We start from the raw sequence: 13,903 nt of genomic DNA, 5'->3' as shown, positions 1-13,903 counted from the left end.
AGGACTCTCAGACAGGTAACACCACTGGTTTTCTTTCCTCTCTCCCGAAGGTTGTGATAATCAGAGAAGGCCCAAATTTATGTTCTGTAGGTTATTACTATTTCTTGTTTGGTCCAGCAGCTCTTAGTACAGCCTCCTTGGTAAGTTGTTCTGCAGCTTTCTGAAATTTGCCATACCTGAGCTCTGACCTGAACACTCAGTTATTTTTAAATACCAGAAAGGCAGAAAAACTGCCCTCTTCTTGAAAAAAATAAAGAAAACTCTTGCAACCTTTTCTGAATCCATTTTAGTCAACACAGAAGAAGCAGGAAATCTAGAAGACAGTAAGGAAATAGCCCTAATGGGCTGAGGTTAAAATATTTTTCAAAAGTAGAATATTGAGTTTGCTAACATTCAGAGCCTTAGCAAAGTGCAAGCTGGTTTTTTGCACAAATTTCCTTGCCCAATGTGCAGCTCTCACCCACCACCACTTAACTCTTCCTGTGCTGCTCTTATTTTGCAGAGTACCAAGACCTTCCGTGAGGATGCTGCTGAGGCCAAGAAAACGTCACCCACCGCCGGAAGCCTGAGCAGCCTCTCCCTGTGGCCACGGATGTCCTTTGTCATGGGTAGCCAAAAAAAATTCTGCAGCTCCCAAGGTGGCACAGGGGCTACCTGATATCTCAGAAGCTGGGGGGCATTGCACGATGCTGCTTACGTGCTCCATGCAGGGCACAGTGAGATACATGCATTCTCCTGAGGTGTCCGCAGGACGATGCAGAGGAGCACCTTGTGCTTCAGGGTCTCAGTAACCCTGTGGACATGGTAGCCTGCACAGCCTGGTGGCTTGGGTGGACGTGTCTGCTGCTGTGGAGGGAGAAATCACCAGATCTTTTTTGTGGAACCCCAAGGATTTATTCCTTCTGTGCCTTCTAGACCGTGGAAGCATTGCAAAGGTGCGGTGACACAACCAGGGTTGATAAAGCAGAAAGCCCTCTTTCACCTGCAACAGCTCTTCCAGGGAGCTGAGAAGCCAAATTAAGAATGACTATAAATTCTTCTCCTTAAAGGGGGAATTGTTATTTTCTGCCTTCAGATTTTGAGCAAGACAATGAAAACTGGCTACGAGGAGATGATTCCTTTTTCTTCCTGCTTGTGTATGCTGGTTTCCATTGCAATGCAAAGAAGGCAGAAGGCTCCTATTCCCACTAAAGTGGCTGGGGTTAGGTGATATTTATGGAACTAGCTCCTTCTGAAGACAAGCACTGGTTAGAAACACAGAAGATGCAGTACACAAAAGCAGAAGAGATTATATACTCATTGGTGACAATGGACAAAATGTCTAATAATCATGGCTAAAATCCTGTGTCTGTTGAAGTTAATAGTCATAGTGATTTCTGATTGTTTCTTTCAGACCTATTTGCAGAAAAAACCCCCACAGTTACAGGATACTATAAGCCTAACTGTTTTGTGATGGGTATAAATTTAGTTACGCTGCCTCTGTTCCTCAGGATGATATGACATCACGCAGGGAAATTCTAAAAAATCCCTATATTCTCAACTTGTTTCTCCAGCAGTGCAGGGGTGTATTTTTCCACATTTGAGTGTTTTTTACTTTTGATAGAACAAGAGTTCAATATTGACATTAGAAAGATAGATTTGGGAAATGAACTCAACTAACAAATCTTTTCACAGCACTGTGAGAACACAACATGGTGAGAAGCAGAATTCTCCATTGTGATGGAATAACAAGTAACTGCCTGTGCAACATATTAGGGTCCCTTGCACAACTTTTTTCTAAAACAACAACAACAACAACAACAACAACAACAAAACCCCCAAAAAAAACCCAAAAAAAAAGATCTGCAGGACCATGCCAAAGCAATGAGTCTCTATGGAGAATTCTTCTAATCTTTCCCATTTGTTTCTGCAAAGTTCTGCTTTGCAAGAGCTGTTCTGGGGTATGAATTCAAATGTACGTCATTATAGCTTGGGAAAAATGTCCTGATCTACTAAATCAAAGACAGATATCTGATTTTAATTTTTTTACAATGGCAGCTACTGTATGGTTTTCATCAACAATGGTAGTAAAGTCAGATGTTGTATAAAGAAGCACAGCTGAAAACAACTAGGAGGAACAGAAGGAATTTCCTGCCTGTACTGGATCCACAATACAACTTTTTTAGAGAGGATCCATCCAGTGACACAATGCAGAAGAAACTAAACCTTCATGCAACTTTTATCAGTGTTGTTATTTACCTACCCTACCTCACGGCTGCATTTGCTTCCTTTTGCATCTGAAGCACTTTCTTTTAATATTCAGCTTATAAAATAAGCTCATCTGTCACAGCTGTTACTTCACCTTTAGCAAAAAGCTAGAAGCTAAATGTCATACCTAAAATACTCATTTCTTCTCAGAAACAATCATTTCAGACTCAGGAGCCTGTTCTGCAGTGACGGCCTGGTCCTCCAACTGAGCCTGTGCTGGGCTGGACTGGACACCATGTGGGGAGGACCTGTCCATTGCACCTCCCAGCACTGGAACTTTAGGAAGGAGAGGGGAGCAGGCAGCCAGCTCTGGGTCCTGGTGTGTCCCAGCTGCCAAGCAGCCCCCAGAGCCTGCTCCAAGCTCCTGCTGCTCAGAGCAGCTCTGCAACACACTCTGAGCTTTTCAAGTGGCCACAATGCTTGGTCCTGGAGTGGAGGCAAACAGATGAGGAGGTCAAAAACCTGTCATTCCCTCCATCCCAGCAAAGTATGCTGAGCACTGCCCCAACACACCCGAGGAATCACCTCTCTGAAGCCTGACTCAGACTTTCATCCTCAGGACAAACATATTGCTACACCTGCACTTTGCTTTTTCAGACCAAACCCTAAAATCCAAACCTCTGTTGTCTCAGCACCAGTAGGGGTGTGCTGCAGGGTGGCTCTTTGTCCCTTTGCTTGTCCGTGGCATCCCTGTGCACCGTGGGCTGCTGCCTCTTCCCTGCCCAGAGAGCTGCAGTCCCATGGCACTCTTCTCTCTGCTGCCATCCTGGGGCTTTAACTGTGGCCTCACAATGTTTTTTTCACTCATGTCCAGAGCCCAAACCCACAGCCCTGAGTGAAGGGCTTCCACAGAGAACAGTCCATGAGGTTACAAGGACACATCCTATGAAGTTCAAGGGATTACAGTCTTGACTGTGATAAACTGGGAGGCCCTCCCAAAAACTTCAGGTTGTTAACAGGATATGGTAAAGGCTGCTGTGTGATGTGGACAATATTAGCAATATGCTAATACATAATGCATATTGCACTCCTCAGGGCAGCAGATCTTAATAGCAAGTAACCATATTCTGAATAAACCTGGCACCTGGTACTGGGACAAATGACTGACCACTGGATTCTCATTTACTCCACTGTTTTCTTATCCTCACCAATCCTATTAGGAGAAATGAAGGTTTAAAGGACTATCAAAAGCTCAATGAATATTTTCTTCTTGAAGGGAGACATGCACTGCTTGCTCACTGCTCACAGCCTTTTCAGCTAGCTCAAGCAACCACGAAGTGGTTTACTGCTGAGGTGCCAGAGCACTGCAGCACGAGCTACACAGCACTCCCAAAGCTCCCTTGCCATGGTGGCACAATGTCCCTCAGAGCGCTCAGGCACAACACAGTAACTTCCACCTCTCCTTTCCACTGCTGCTTAAACAGCAACTGCCACTTTCAATTCCCTTCTCCTTTCCAAAAACGGTGTTTATGTGTGTCCTGTACCACGCCAGAGTTTTCTAGAACAGAATTTTATCTTCCTCCAGACTTTAGCCATTTGTATTTGGTTAACATCTTGACCCTGGTCTTTGCTTACCCAATGAGTCCCATGCTCACTCAGTTATTTCTTTTAGACAGAGAGGAAAGATGGCTTCAGCTGGGAGAGAAGTCCCTTTCTGCAAATACCTCCAGGTGACGGCTGTTCTGGTCTCACCTCTCCACACCAAGCCACGTTTCAGCCTGTGGCACAACTGACAGATGAGATGTGACAAAATTGCACTGCCCTGCCAGATGGTTTTGCCTGCTGACCCAGAAGAGGATGCCAGGAGGTGAAACCTGAGATACCTTCATTTATCCTGGGCTAAAGCATTTGCTCCAGGGCCTCAGAGTCTATCGGCTGCAAAGATTTCTTCAAGCTGTTTTTGGCTGCTGGTCCTTCTACCTCTGCCACGGGCACAGTGGGGCAGGTGCTGCAAACCACAGGCCCTGAATAGGCTCAGTTTGCCCGTCCTGGGATGGCCAAGCTCTGTGCGATGGCCCTTCCCTATGCAGAGCTTGGCACAGCTTTCAGCAGCAGTAGCAAAGCTGAACCTGAATGCAAAGGGGTTGTACTTAGGGATGTATATTCACGACAGAAAGGAAAGCTTTATTATATCCTTAAGTATGTGCGAAAGATGCAGAGAGACAAAAGAAGGGGTGAGGAAAACCTCTAGCCCCTTTGTGTTGCTGAGGAGTCCTTTCTTTAATTCAGAAGTGAGCAAGTGTTTTGTCAGTTTAATCAGGTAACAAAAAAGTCTGCAGCCTCCCTGCAAAGCAAACAGATCCCATCCCAGCAGGGAGGGGTTAGAAACTGCTGATTCATTTGCAAAACGGTCCAATCCCAGAAATCCTTCAAGCCCATATTACATAATCTGCTACCCTTATCAAAGCTATGGGCAAAAGAGATGAGGCACAAGGATGTGGTGACGGCCACTGGTCCTCCCAAGTCTCACCTAACTGGTGGAATGGCTTTGCTCCAAGGCAAACTCAGTGATGAGAGCAACAGCAACATGCAATGGGACAGTTCAGCCTTGCCAAATTCCTAGTCCCAGCTCATGGAAAGACATCCTGACTCCCACAGGAGCTGCATCAGTCACAGCCACATTTCTAACGTTAAGGATGTGTACAATTACCTTCTGCTTATCTTATATCCCACAAATATGTGTTTGGTTTTGCTGCTGAGCGGTGACGTGTGGCATTTTATAGAGGACATTACTCATTGTAAGGACTTAGCTAAGCTTTGCTACTTGACATATAGCCAATGAATGGCCAAGTAGACAAAAACCAGCTAGATATACGGACATCCTCCTGTACTGTGAATGATCTGGCACACAGAGACACGTTTTACTCTCAGGAATAAGATCTTTGCAATGCCATATTACATTTTGTTGGTAGTGGTGCTATTATGTGACTCCACTTAGTATTTCAGTCTACATCTGATGATTCAAATTAAAAATGAGGGCTTCACTCATGCTACTGTTCCCAATTCCTACAATTTTTTACTGTCAGTTTCAGCATGTCTGGTTTTTCTTTGATCCCTGGAGCCTGAAGTATTGTGATTTTTTACTTATTGAAGTATTCTTTTAAAAAAATCCTCAGCTTTCATTAAAAAAAAAAAAAAAAAAAAGTCTGGTCTCATGGTTAGAAGGAGGAAAGCTCCACAGAGAAGGCTCAAAAATAAAGTGAAGAATGAACTCATTATCTATTACTGCTTAAAACCTCATCACTGTTTTGGGTTAAAGACTAAAAAGCTAGTAAGCAAGATGAAGACAACGATTTTAAAAATAGGCTTCATTTCATGCGAAGCTGGTTTATTCTTCTGGTATTTTTTACCGGTCATTTGTGCCAAGGAAAAAGAGGAAAAGCCTTTAATGTATTGCTATAAATTTCTCCATGTTTTCTATGATCTCAGTAATCCCTGGCATTTCATATCTTTCTGGAATGCTTTTTTATTCACTTCAAGAGGTGGCCTCAGTCAAAATGTGAAAGGGTTATGAGAGAGAAGAGACTTGGACCACTCGCAGCTTAATTCACAAAAGAAAATACTGTGGGTTCTGCAGACATGGGCAGAATAAACTCCTAAGAATGGATTTTCACCAGAAGAAGGTACAGAGAGGGAAGGCAAGGGAGCCCCCAAACAGGGACATGCCTTGCCTGAGACCATGGATTTATGGTGGAGGTTCAAAAAGAGGCTGGTAGACAACAACCTCCTAACCAAACCAGTTTGCCCCAGGGATGGAGAGTGTGAACACAACTGATGGAGGAAGCCAAGAAATTGTAATGGCTCAAGGTAAACATCAGAAGTTGCAGCTGGAAAGTGTGCAGCAAGGAACACTGCGGGTAACTGTGCTCTTTTTCTAGCAGTCCTACAGTCAGGTTTCCTGAAGAGATGCTAATATATTAATTATGCAAGCTATGTATTTTTGCAGCTAAGTTTTTCAGATGTCCAAAAGACACGAGTTATATTTTCTCCAAACATTTTTCATGTAAATGAAATCTCAGCATTTTCAAACTATATGTCATTGACTGAGGGAAAACTGTTAGTGCTCAAACTGGCAGATGTGCATGAATTTGCATTCACATCTGCCTTTTTGGTAGCTACAGAAAATTACTAGATATGATTTTTCTTTTTTAATATCAAGTGGAGAAGCTTTTCTCATCAATACCATCTTAATTCTGACCACCACCCTGATAATTCTGCCTAAATTTTTTCCACTGAGAGAAGCCCACTCTGGGTTTTGGGCCAACTCTGTCAGAGGACAGGATGCCTGGGCAACAAAAACCCGTCTGTGCAGCCTGGGACATGGCTCTGAGATGGATTTTTCCCATTTTTTTCATGGTGGGGAAGAAGATGAGAACTTTGCTCCTGCTAGTGGTCTCACATCAGCTCTATGGTGACCTTCTCCATGCACTCCAGAACTCTCCATAAAGACCTCTCCGTCATTGCAGTACTCCTCAGCGAGACGGAGATACAGTGTTGGCTTTTTGGACGTGCTCCTCCAGCAGAAGTGGGACAAAACATCCCTTGCTCCTGCAGAAAACTGAACAAGTTCACAGCCCATCGTGTTAATTAACGACTGTGCTCCTCCTTCTCCCTTCCAACAGCAGGGAGAGGCTTCTCCTGCTCTTAAACCCCAACTTAAACCCCAGTTACAGCTTGCAGGAACCCCACATGTGGTAACTAGGGAACCCTGGCAGCTCCCTTCAAGCCACCACCTGGGACACTGGTAGCCAGGCCTTGGTGGCTGTGACTCACCAAAGTCCCCCCGACACTCGTGCTGCCAGCTTGCCGCGCTCTCCTGGAGGCTCACCCGGAGGGAAGATGACGTGCATCAGACGCAGCCAAAAATCCGCCCGCCGCGTACTCCATCAGATGTGAGGTCTGAGCCTGACCTTCCTGGGCAGGAAAGGTGATGCCACAGAGAGATGGGGCACAGGGGCCTAGGGGAGCATCGCACCACAGCATGAGGCAGGAGGGAGGAGAGAGGGAACCCATCCGGGACGGCGTGGCTGGTGCTGCTGGAGTCGGTCAGGGGGGTGGTGGGAAGCGCCGGAATGTGGCTGTTCTCTCAGGAACAGGCAACTTCAGGACTTCTGCTCCAAGCCCTGGCTGGTGCTGCAGGAGAGAAGAAACCCTCCTGCCCGCAGGAACCACGCCGAGGAGCTGCTGCTGCTGACACCGGGAGCTTAGGGGGGTTCCTGCACATGCTTCCACGCTGCCCTTGCCGTGTGCTATTTATCTTCTCCCTTCCCTGGCTGTGCCCGGATCTTACCTGCGTATCTTAATTCTCATCTGTTTTCGCATAAGATACATTTTAGCCCCTGCAGCATTGTGCTGCTATGACAACAGGCTTGCACTTCTGCTGCTTTCACACCCTTGTTTTTCTTGTATTAGGACTCTTCCCCTCATGTTACAGCCTTGCTCTGAAGACATGACTTCATCCTTCGCTCTTTCTAAATAGCAGAATTCACTATTTGGTCTGTTGACTGTTTCCCTAGAAGTGTTTTTAGTGCCAGATCTACCTAGAGAAGGTGGAGATCTACTGTTATCAATTGCTAGATCCACAGATGACTGCCTGTCTCCAGGCATTCAGAAGTAGAGGAAGTTTTAAAATAAAGGGTACCTTGCATTGGCCAGGATCATGACAGACCCAGCTTTTCGCTCTGCTGAACAACCTGAACCCATTCCCACTGACCTTGAAAATAATGGCTTAAGTGTGCCATGTTTGTACAGCAAAGCAATTGGAAACAACTCAGGCACGGGAACATAAATATGGTTATTTCCTCCACGAGTTTCCTCTCACGTAGAAAATAAGTGAGGGAATCTGGGAAGACCACAGAGAGAGCGTGCAGACACACACATTAATAGGGACATAATAATTAAAGAGTGAGGAACTAAACCCCAGTAAGCATGAGGTCTAGAAAATTCTGAAGTTAAACTGTTTTCTTCTGCAGTAATTAGAAGTTATGCGGTTCTAAGATAAATGCGTCCTTAAGCAGAAATACATAATTTTAGATATTTGCTTACAATGTACAAATAGATATTTAATCAGTTACCTCGATATATTGATGGTCAGTTCATATGAGAAGGGCAATATATAAGCACTGTCTGAAAATACGTTGTTAAGAAAGATTTCTTTAAAAAGTAACCCCCCATCTATAGACTTTCATAGATGCAAACTGCAAATGCTATCTCCTTTGGTACGTTACATTTCATTCCCTTTTCATCTTTACATCTTGTCATCTTAAGAAGAGTTTTTGCCAAGAAAATATTAATACTCTGTTATTGTTATTAACACATAACTTAAGTGGAAGAGAGGATATCCTTCTTAAAAAAAAAAAAAAAAGGAAACCTTTCATTTAAAAAAATAATTTTTTTTGGTGTAACACAGTTAACTCACTCTAAGTATAGAACTATAGAGGAATGAACGGGTTCAAAACTATGGTTGTCTCAAATTCTGGCTAAATCAGAATATATCTTGCGGGATTCAAAAATTCTGATTAGGTCCATATGCTTTCAACCTATCAGGTGTTTATCTGCAAGTGGAAATACCACCACAGAATTGGAGGGGGGCTGCTCTTGCTATTTTTAGGAGGGATTCTAGACTTAGGCAACTTGTATAGACATTACATAATCATCTGAACTTCTACATGATGATCCACATCAAACACCCCAATCATTTTTGTTTCTCCAAGCACTTCTTGGAAATACAGGGGTAAAAGCACACTTTCTTCAGTTATGCCTTTTTACTTCATACCTCTCTCAAATCAGTCAAATCTTAGGGAACATCCTGCACAGTGACAGCACAGGACACCAGTGCCCTGTGCTCAGCTGTAGAGGAGGTACAGCAGCAGGTAAAATTTCATGATTGCCCTCCCACAGTACCTCAGTCTCAGGATGCCTCTCTTGCACATCGGAGACTCTACCAAGGATTTTTGTTGGATCACCTATTCAAGGCCAGAAGTTCAAGGTATGTTTAGGCTTCACCCTTTCTTCTGCAAACGACTATGCTAGCTGTAAATGCAACATAAGGATGGCAGGCACAGGATGGTTTAAGTATTTGTGGAGAGTTACGAGAACTATGGATGGAGAGTTATACATTTTTTTTTATTTATTTATTTTTTAAAAAAGGTACTCGGCATCAAGTCTGAGTCAAACAAAACTATTATGTAAGGCAGCCACACGCCTCCCTTGTGTGGAGCAGCTTGTACATTCAGCAAGCCCTGCCACTGTGGTGTGAGCAGCCAACACTGTGCTGGCATATGTATGCTGTCAGCGGGGAGTCCTACGGCAGCTCCTGCGCCGGGAGTGCCGCTCGAGATCTGGGCCTGAAGCAGTCATGAGGCCAAGCTCTTCCCTCATCTCTTGCCAGCCAACAGGGTATTGCGCAGTGGTGGTCATGGTGAGCTGCTCAGGCTGATAACGTGCCCGCAAAGAACTACACCAAGTCAACCAGAGCATTTTAGAGAAGCCACCAAACAAGTTATTTCAATACCTAATTACTTGATTAGGATGTTGAAGTGATGAGCTTCTGACAGCGTCAGCTATGTTGCAGTTTCAACTACTCAGACCCCAAAACTTTCTGTCCCTTTACTAAGGGGACAAGGGAAGCTGTGTTCTCCTTCCCTTGCCGCATGACTAGGGGAGCTGTAGCAGTTCAAGGCTCATTCCCTTCCCTCCTCGCACGATTAAGTGGGATATGGAACATAAAGAAACCAAGATGAGGTGCTGCAAGAGCATCTGGTGCCTGCCTGGGGCAACCATCCTCCTGGGTCTCCCATCCTCCTGCTAGTGGGTGGAGATGCAGCAACAACCACGCAGGAGGAGCCAGCATCCAACCTGCCTCTGCTAAAGCAAAACCTCTCCCTTGGGGCGGTCATCCTTCTCCAGAAAAGAAAAAAATATGCTATATAGGTTCTCCATCCTGACTATGCCTACATAGCAGCATTTTCAGGAACGTAGGTGGGATTACTTCTTGGTTTCATCCAGGATACTTGTTTACAAGCACGACACTTTGAATTGGTTGGCTCTTGGTGGAGGCTAGGGGGTTAACTTCAGATGCCTTTGCTCTCTTCTCCCCCATGCAACTGGATGTATATAGGAAAACCTTGATGGTCATCTCTTTCCCCATCCCTTGATGAGCCCGCTTCACACAAAATGTAGCCCTGCATCACTACGGATATAACACTACTGGGCACCCTCCCTCCTGCTTTGCTGTGCTCTGACCCACAGGTCCTTCCAGAGGGTTGGGCAGGCAGCTGCCTGAGCTCTGCCCACAAACAGAAGAATAATTAGGACAAAGGATGTAATCTATTCTACATAAGACACACTGGCATCAATTAGATAAGTAAAGAGTTGGAAATAACGCATCAGATATGCCTGACAATGTCAGATTAACAGTAAGAGTAAACAGCCAAATGACAATGGTGTTCATTATCTCACTAAATGAAAAATAATTGTTTTGTTGGCAAATTTTGTCTGTTAAAAATGAGGCAGTGTTAAATACTGACAGAACTTTCTAAGTTATAGCTCTTTTACTAGCATGATAAATCTCATGCAGAAGTTTCCTTGTGGAAAGATTCTGAGTGCCATTTATTTCTGTGTCACTATGCTATCGATAAAACTACAGATCTCTAGAGGAAGCAGTATGGAGAAAAAAAATCATTATCATTATTATCCTATGACTGAGTAAATGTACACATACTGGATGTGAATGCAATTCATGATACAAGAAAATGATGGAAACTCTCTGGAGTTTCCTTGTTTGCCAGTAACATTCCAGTTACTGTACTCAGTCAGTCGATATTCATTAAATCTGTTTGCTGATTACTGTCAACAGAAAAAAAAAAAAAAAGGAAAATACTGAGTGGTTCTGTAGTCTAGTTCTGTATGTGGCTGCAGTGGAAACAAAATATAAATAAATCCAATGCAACAGTTAATTCCTTGCTTAGTGAAGAGTGAGGTCTCCCCAAATACAATAGGTATGCATCTATTTTCTCATCACAGAAGAGACACTCCCTGAAGCTATTAAGAAGAATTAACACTGGCTGTTGTATGGCTGACAGTTTGACATTCATGGAAAAGAAGAAAAAAAGCAATGCTGAGCCTCTGGGATTTCCACAAGGCAACAGCAAAAAACGTGCAGAATGGAGCGAGCCACACCTCTGGTTATTTGTAAATGTACCTTTCCTTTGGTGAACTTGACCGTCCTAACATACCAGGGTTTTTTTCCATCTGTTCCCCCTGTTTTTTCCTTTCAAGATTGTCTGAAACTACTGGCATGTAAACTAGAGTACCAGCTTCAATAAATGCAGATTTCTGACATGGTATGATATACAGTGCAGTGCGATGTCCTGTTAGATGCTGACTCGCACGCTCCATGCCACTCAAGTGACAGGGAAGGATGCTGCTGCCCGCTTCAACTTGAACCGGCAGCACAGGCTGCACCACGCCTGCAACCTACAGCTGAGCCGGATTTTTCTTAATCTATGAAACCAGCGTTTTCGGTGATGGTGGGATGGGGGCGGAAGGGGGAAAAATACTACTCGCTAAAAATAATCAGCCGAGTTATTTCATTTCGCCTTCGGGAGCCGCGAGAAGGAGGTTTTGTGCTACCTCGCTCCGGGCAGAAGTGCAACCAAGACACAGCAGCAGCCCCCAAAAGCGTTTTCGGCAGCTCGGTACCTGACTGTTTTTGAAGTTTGAGTTTATCAACACCCGAGCCGCCTTCACTCGGGAGCACGAGTACAGAGACACCGAAAAAATTACTTAAGCAAGCAGCCTGCACTTCTCGCTCACCCAAAGCAAACAAAGCCAAAACAGGGAGGAGAAAAAAGGAAAAGAAAATAAAAAGAAACAGGGAGGGGGAGGGGGAAAGAGGGGAGCCGCGGGGCAGGCGGGATGGCGGTGCCGGTCCCCGCGGCGTTCAAGCATCCCAACTGTTGCCGGGAGGTGACCGGGCGGCTGCGGTGGCAGCGCTGGTGTCGGGCGGGCACGCGGGGGTGGTTCTGTGCGGGCGGACAGGTGCGGGGAACGGGGCTCAGGGCCGGCGGGAAGCGGGGCGGGATGCGGAGAGCCGGGACAGGCGGGAGGAGGGCGGGGGGCGGTGACCGGGGCCCCGCCGTGGTTACCTTGAGGATGAGATCGGTGTGGTGCTGGTCCAGCATGTTGGCCTTACGGAAAGAGGTGATGATCACCCTGCCGTACCTCCCCGGCGTCTGCAGGTCGGAGTAGAGCCGGTGCTTGGAGCGGTTCACCGGGAAGAGGCTGTCCACCAGGTTCCTCTCGATCTTAGCCAGGCTGTGCGTGGGGGCCAGGAGGTGCTCCACGCTCTCCTCCACCTGGTAGCGGCTGAAGCTGGCGCCCAGCAGGATGGAGATGAGCACGGGCGCCGAGGCGAAGAACACCGGGTGGCTGGCGACGAAGTGGCCGAGCCGGGAGAAGGACGTCCCCAGCCCCCTGTGTAAGACCTGCCGCAACATCCTAGTGCGGAGGGCGCGCAGGAGGGCAAGCGCCGCGCCGGGGCCCCCGCAGCTTCCCCACGGCCCCCGCAAGACCATGGGGTGGCCCCGCCGGGCGCCGCCTCCCCGCCGGCCGCGGCTGCGGGGGGCCGGGGGCCGCCGGGGCCGCCGCTGGGGCCGTGCGTGTGTGCGGTGTGTGCGGTGTGTGCGGGCTCCTGCCCGCCGCTGGGCGTGCGCGGGGCGGCTCGGGCGCTCGTCCTCCTGCGACGCCGCCGCCGCCGCTGTGCCCGAGAGGACTTTCCCTGCGCCTCGTTGCCTCACTTGCCAACCCGCCGCCCCTCGCCGCGGCCGCGGAGCGGCGGCACGGACCGCCGGGGGAGGGGGCGGGGGGGGGGGCGGGGGGGCAGCCCCGCCGCCGCCGCGGCCCCTCGCCGCGGGAAGGGGAAGGGGCAGGCGCCGCTCGCCGCTCCCCGCCCCCGCCGCGGAGTTTGCGCGGGAGCGGGGCTACCCGCAGACTGCTGACTAATCCCCCGGCCGCCGCAGGCGGGGCGGGCGCGGAAAACCCTCCGCGGCGGCCCCCGCCGCCGGCGCCCTCCGCCCAGGGGCGCGGGGCCACGCCGGGCGGCGCCTACCACGGGGCGGCGGGGCGCAGCGCCGCGCCTCCCGCCGGGGCCGCCCCGCGGGCCGCGCTTGGGACGCCACGGCCCGCCCCTCCCCGCCCGGCTGCCGGCCGGCTCCGCCCGCCGCCGCCGGCACAGCCGCGCCGCTACATCCCCGCCCCGCCCGGCCGGCGGGGTTTAGCGCAGGCTGGCTCCGACCCCGACGGGCGGGCGGGAGTGGCCGCCCCCTGCAGAGGGGGAGTTGGATGTGTTTCGTGGGGGGCTTTGGCTCGGGGACCCGCTGGCCGAAACAGCCGGGTGCTACCCCCCGGGCGGTGGCCGGACGCGTCCCGGGGTGCCCGACGGTTCGCCCCCCGGTCCCGCCGCGCAGCCTACGGCGGCGGCCGCGGTAACGCGACAGAGCTCGCCGGCCCCGCGCCGCATGAGTGGGCATGTGCGGCTCCTCTCGCACATGCCCATTAAGAAAGGCCCCTGCCCGCATCGCTGTCCCCGGTCACCCGGCGTCGTCCGTGGGCCACCTGCTGCCACCCCGACAGCCCCTCACCGCCCATGAGGTAC

The 13,903-nt window shown here is 48.6% G+C and overlaps 1 protein-coding gene across 1 annotated transcript in view; it reads right to left on the bottom strand.

Annotated features, from left to right (window-relative positions):
* Nucleotides 1–13,344, bottom strand: part of PTCHD1 (patched domain containing 1) — a 42,049-nt gene extending 28,705 nt beyond the window's left edge. Inside the window, exon 1 of the mRNA XM_071749837.1 lies at nucleotides 12,396–13,344. Within this exon, the coding sequence (XP_071605938.1) occupies nucleotides 12,396–12,824 (429 nt within the window). The 5' untranslated portion in view covers nucleotides 12,825–13,344. The remainder of the gene's footprint in view (nucleotides 1–12,395) is intronic.
* Between the last annotated feature and the right edge of the window lie 559 nt (nucleotides 13,345–13,903).

This window comes from Heliangelus exortis, chromosome 1, assembly GCF_036169615.1.
Source record: "Heliangelus exortis chromosome 1, bHelExo1.hap1, whole genome shotgun sequence".
NCBI classification, from domain to species: Eukaryota; Metazoa; Chordata; class Aves; order Apodiformes; family Trochilidae; genus Heliangelus; species Heliangelus exortis.
The sequence above is the reverse complement of the archived record's forward strand: the minus strand, read 5'-3'. Positions and strand labels throughout refer to the sequence as shown.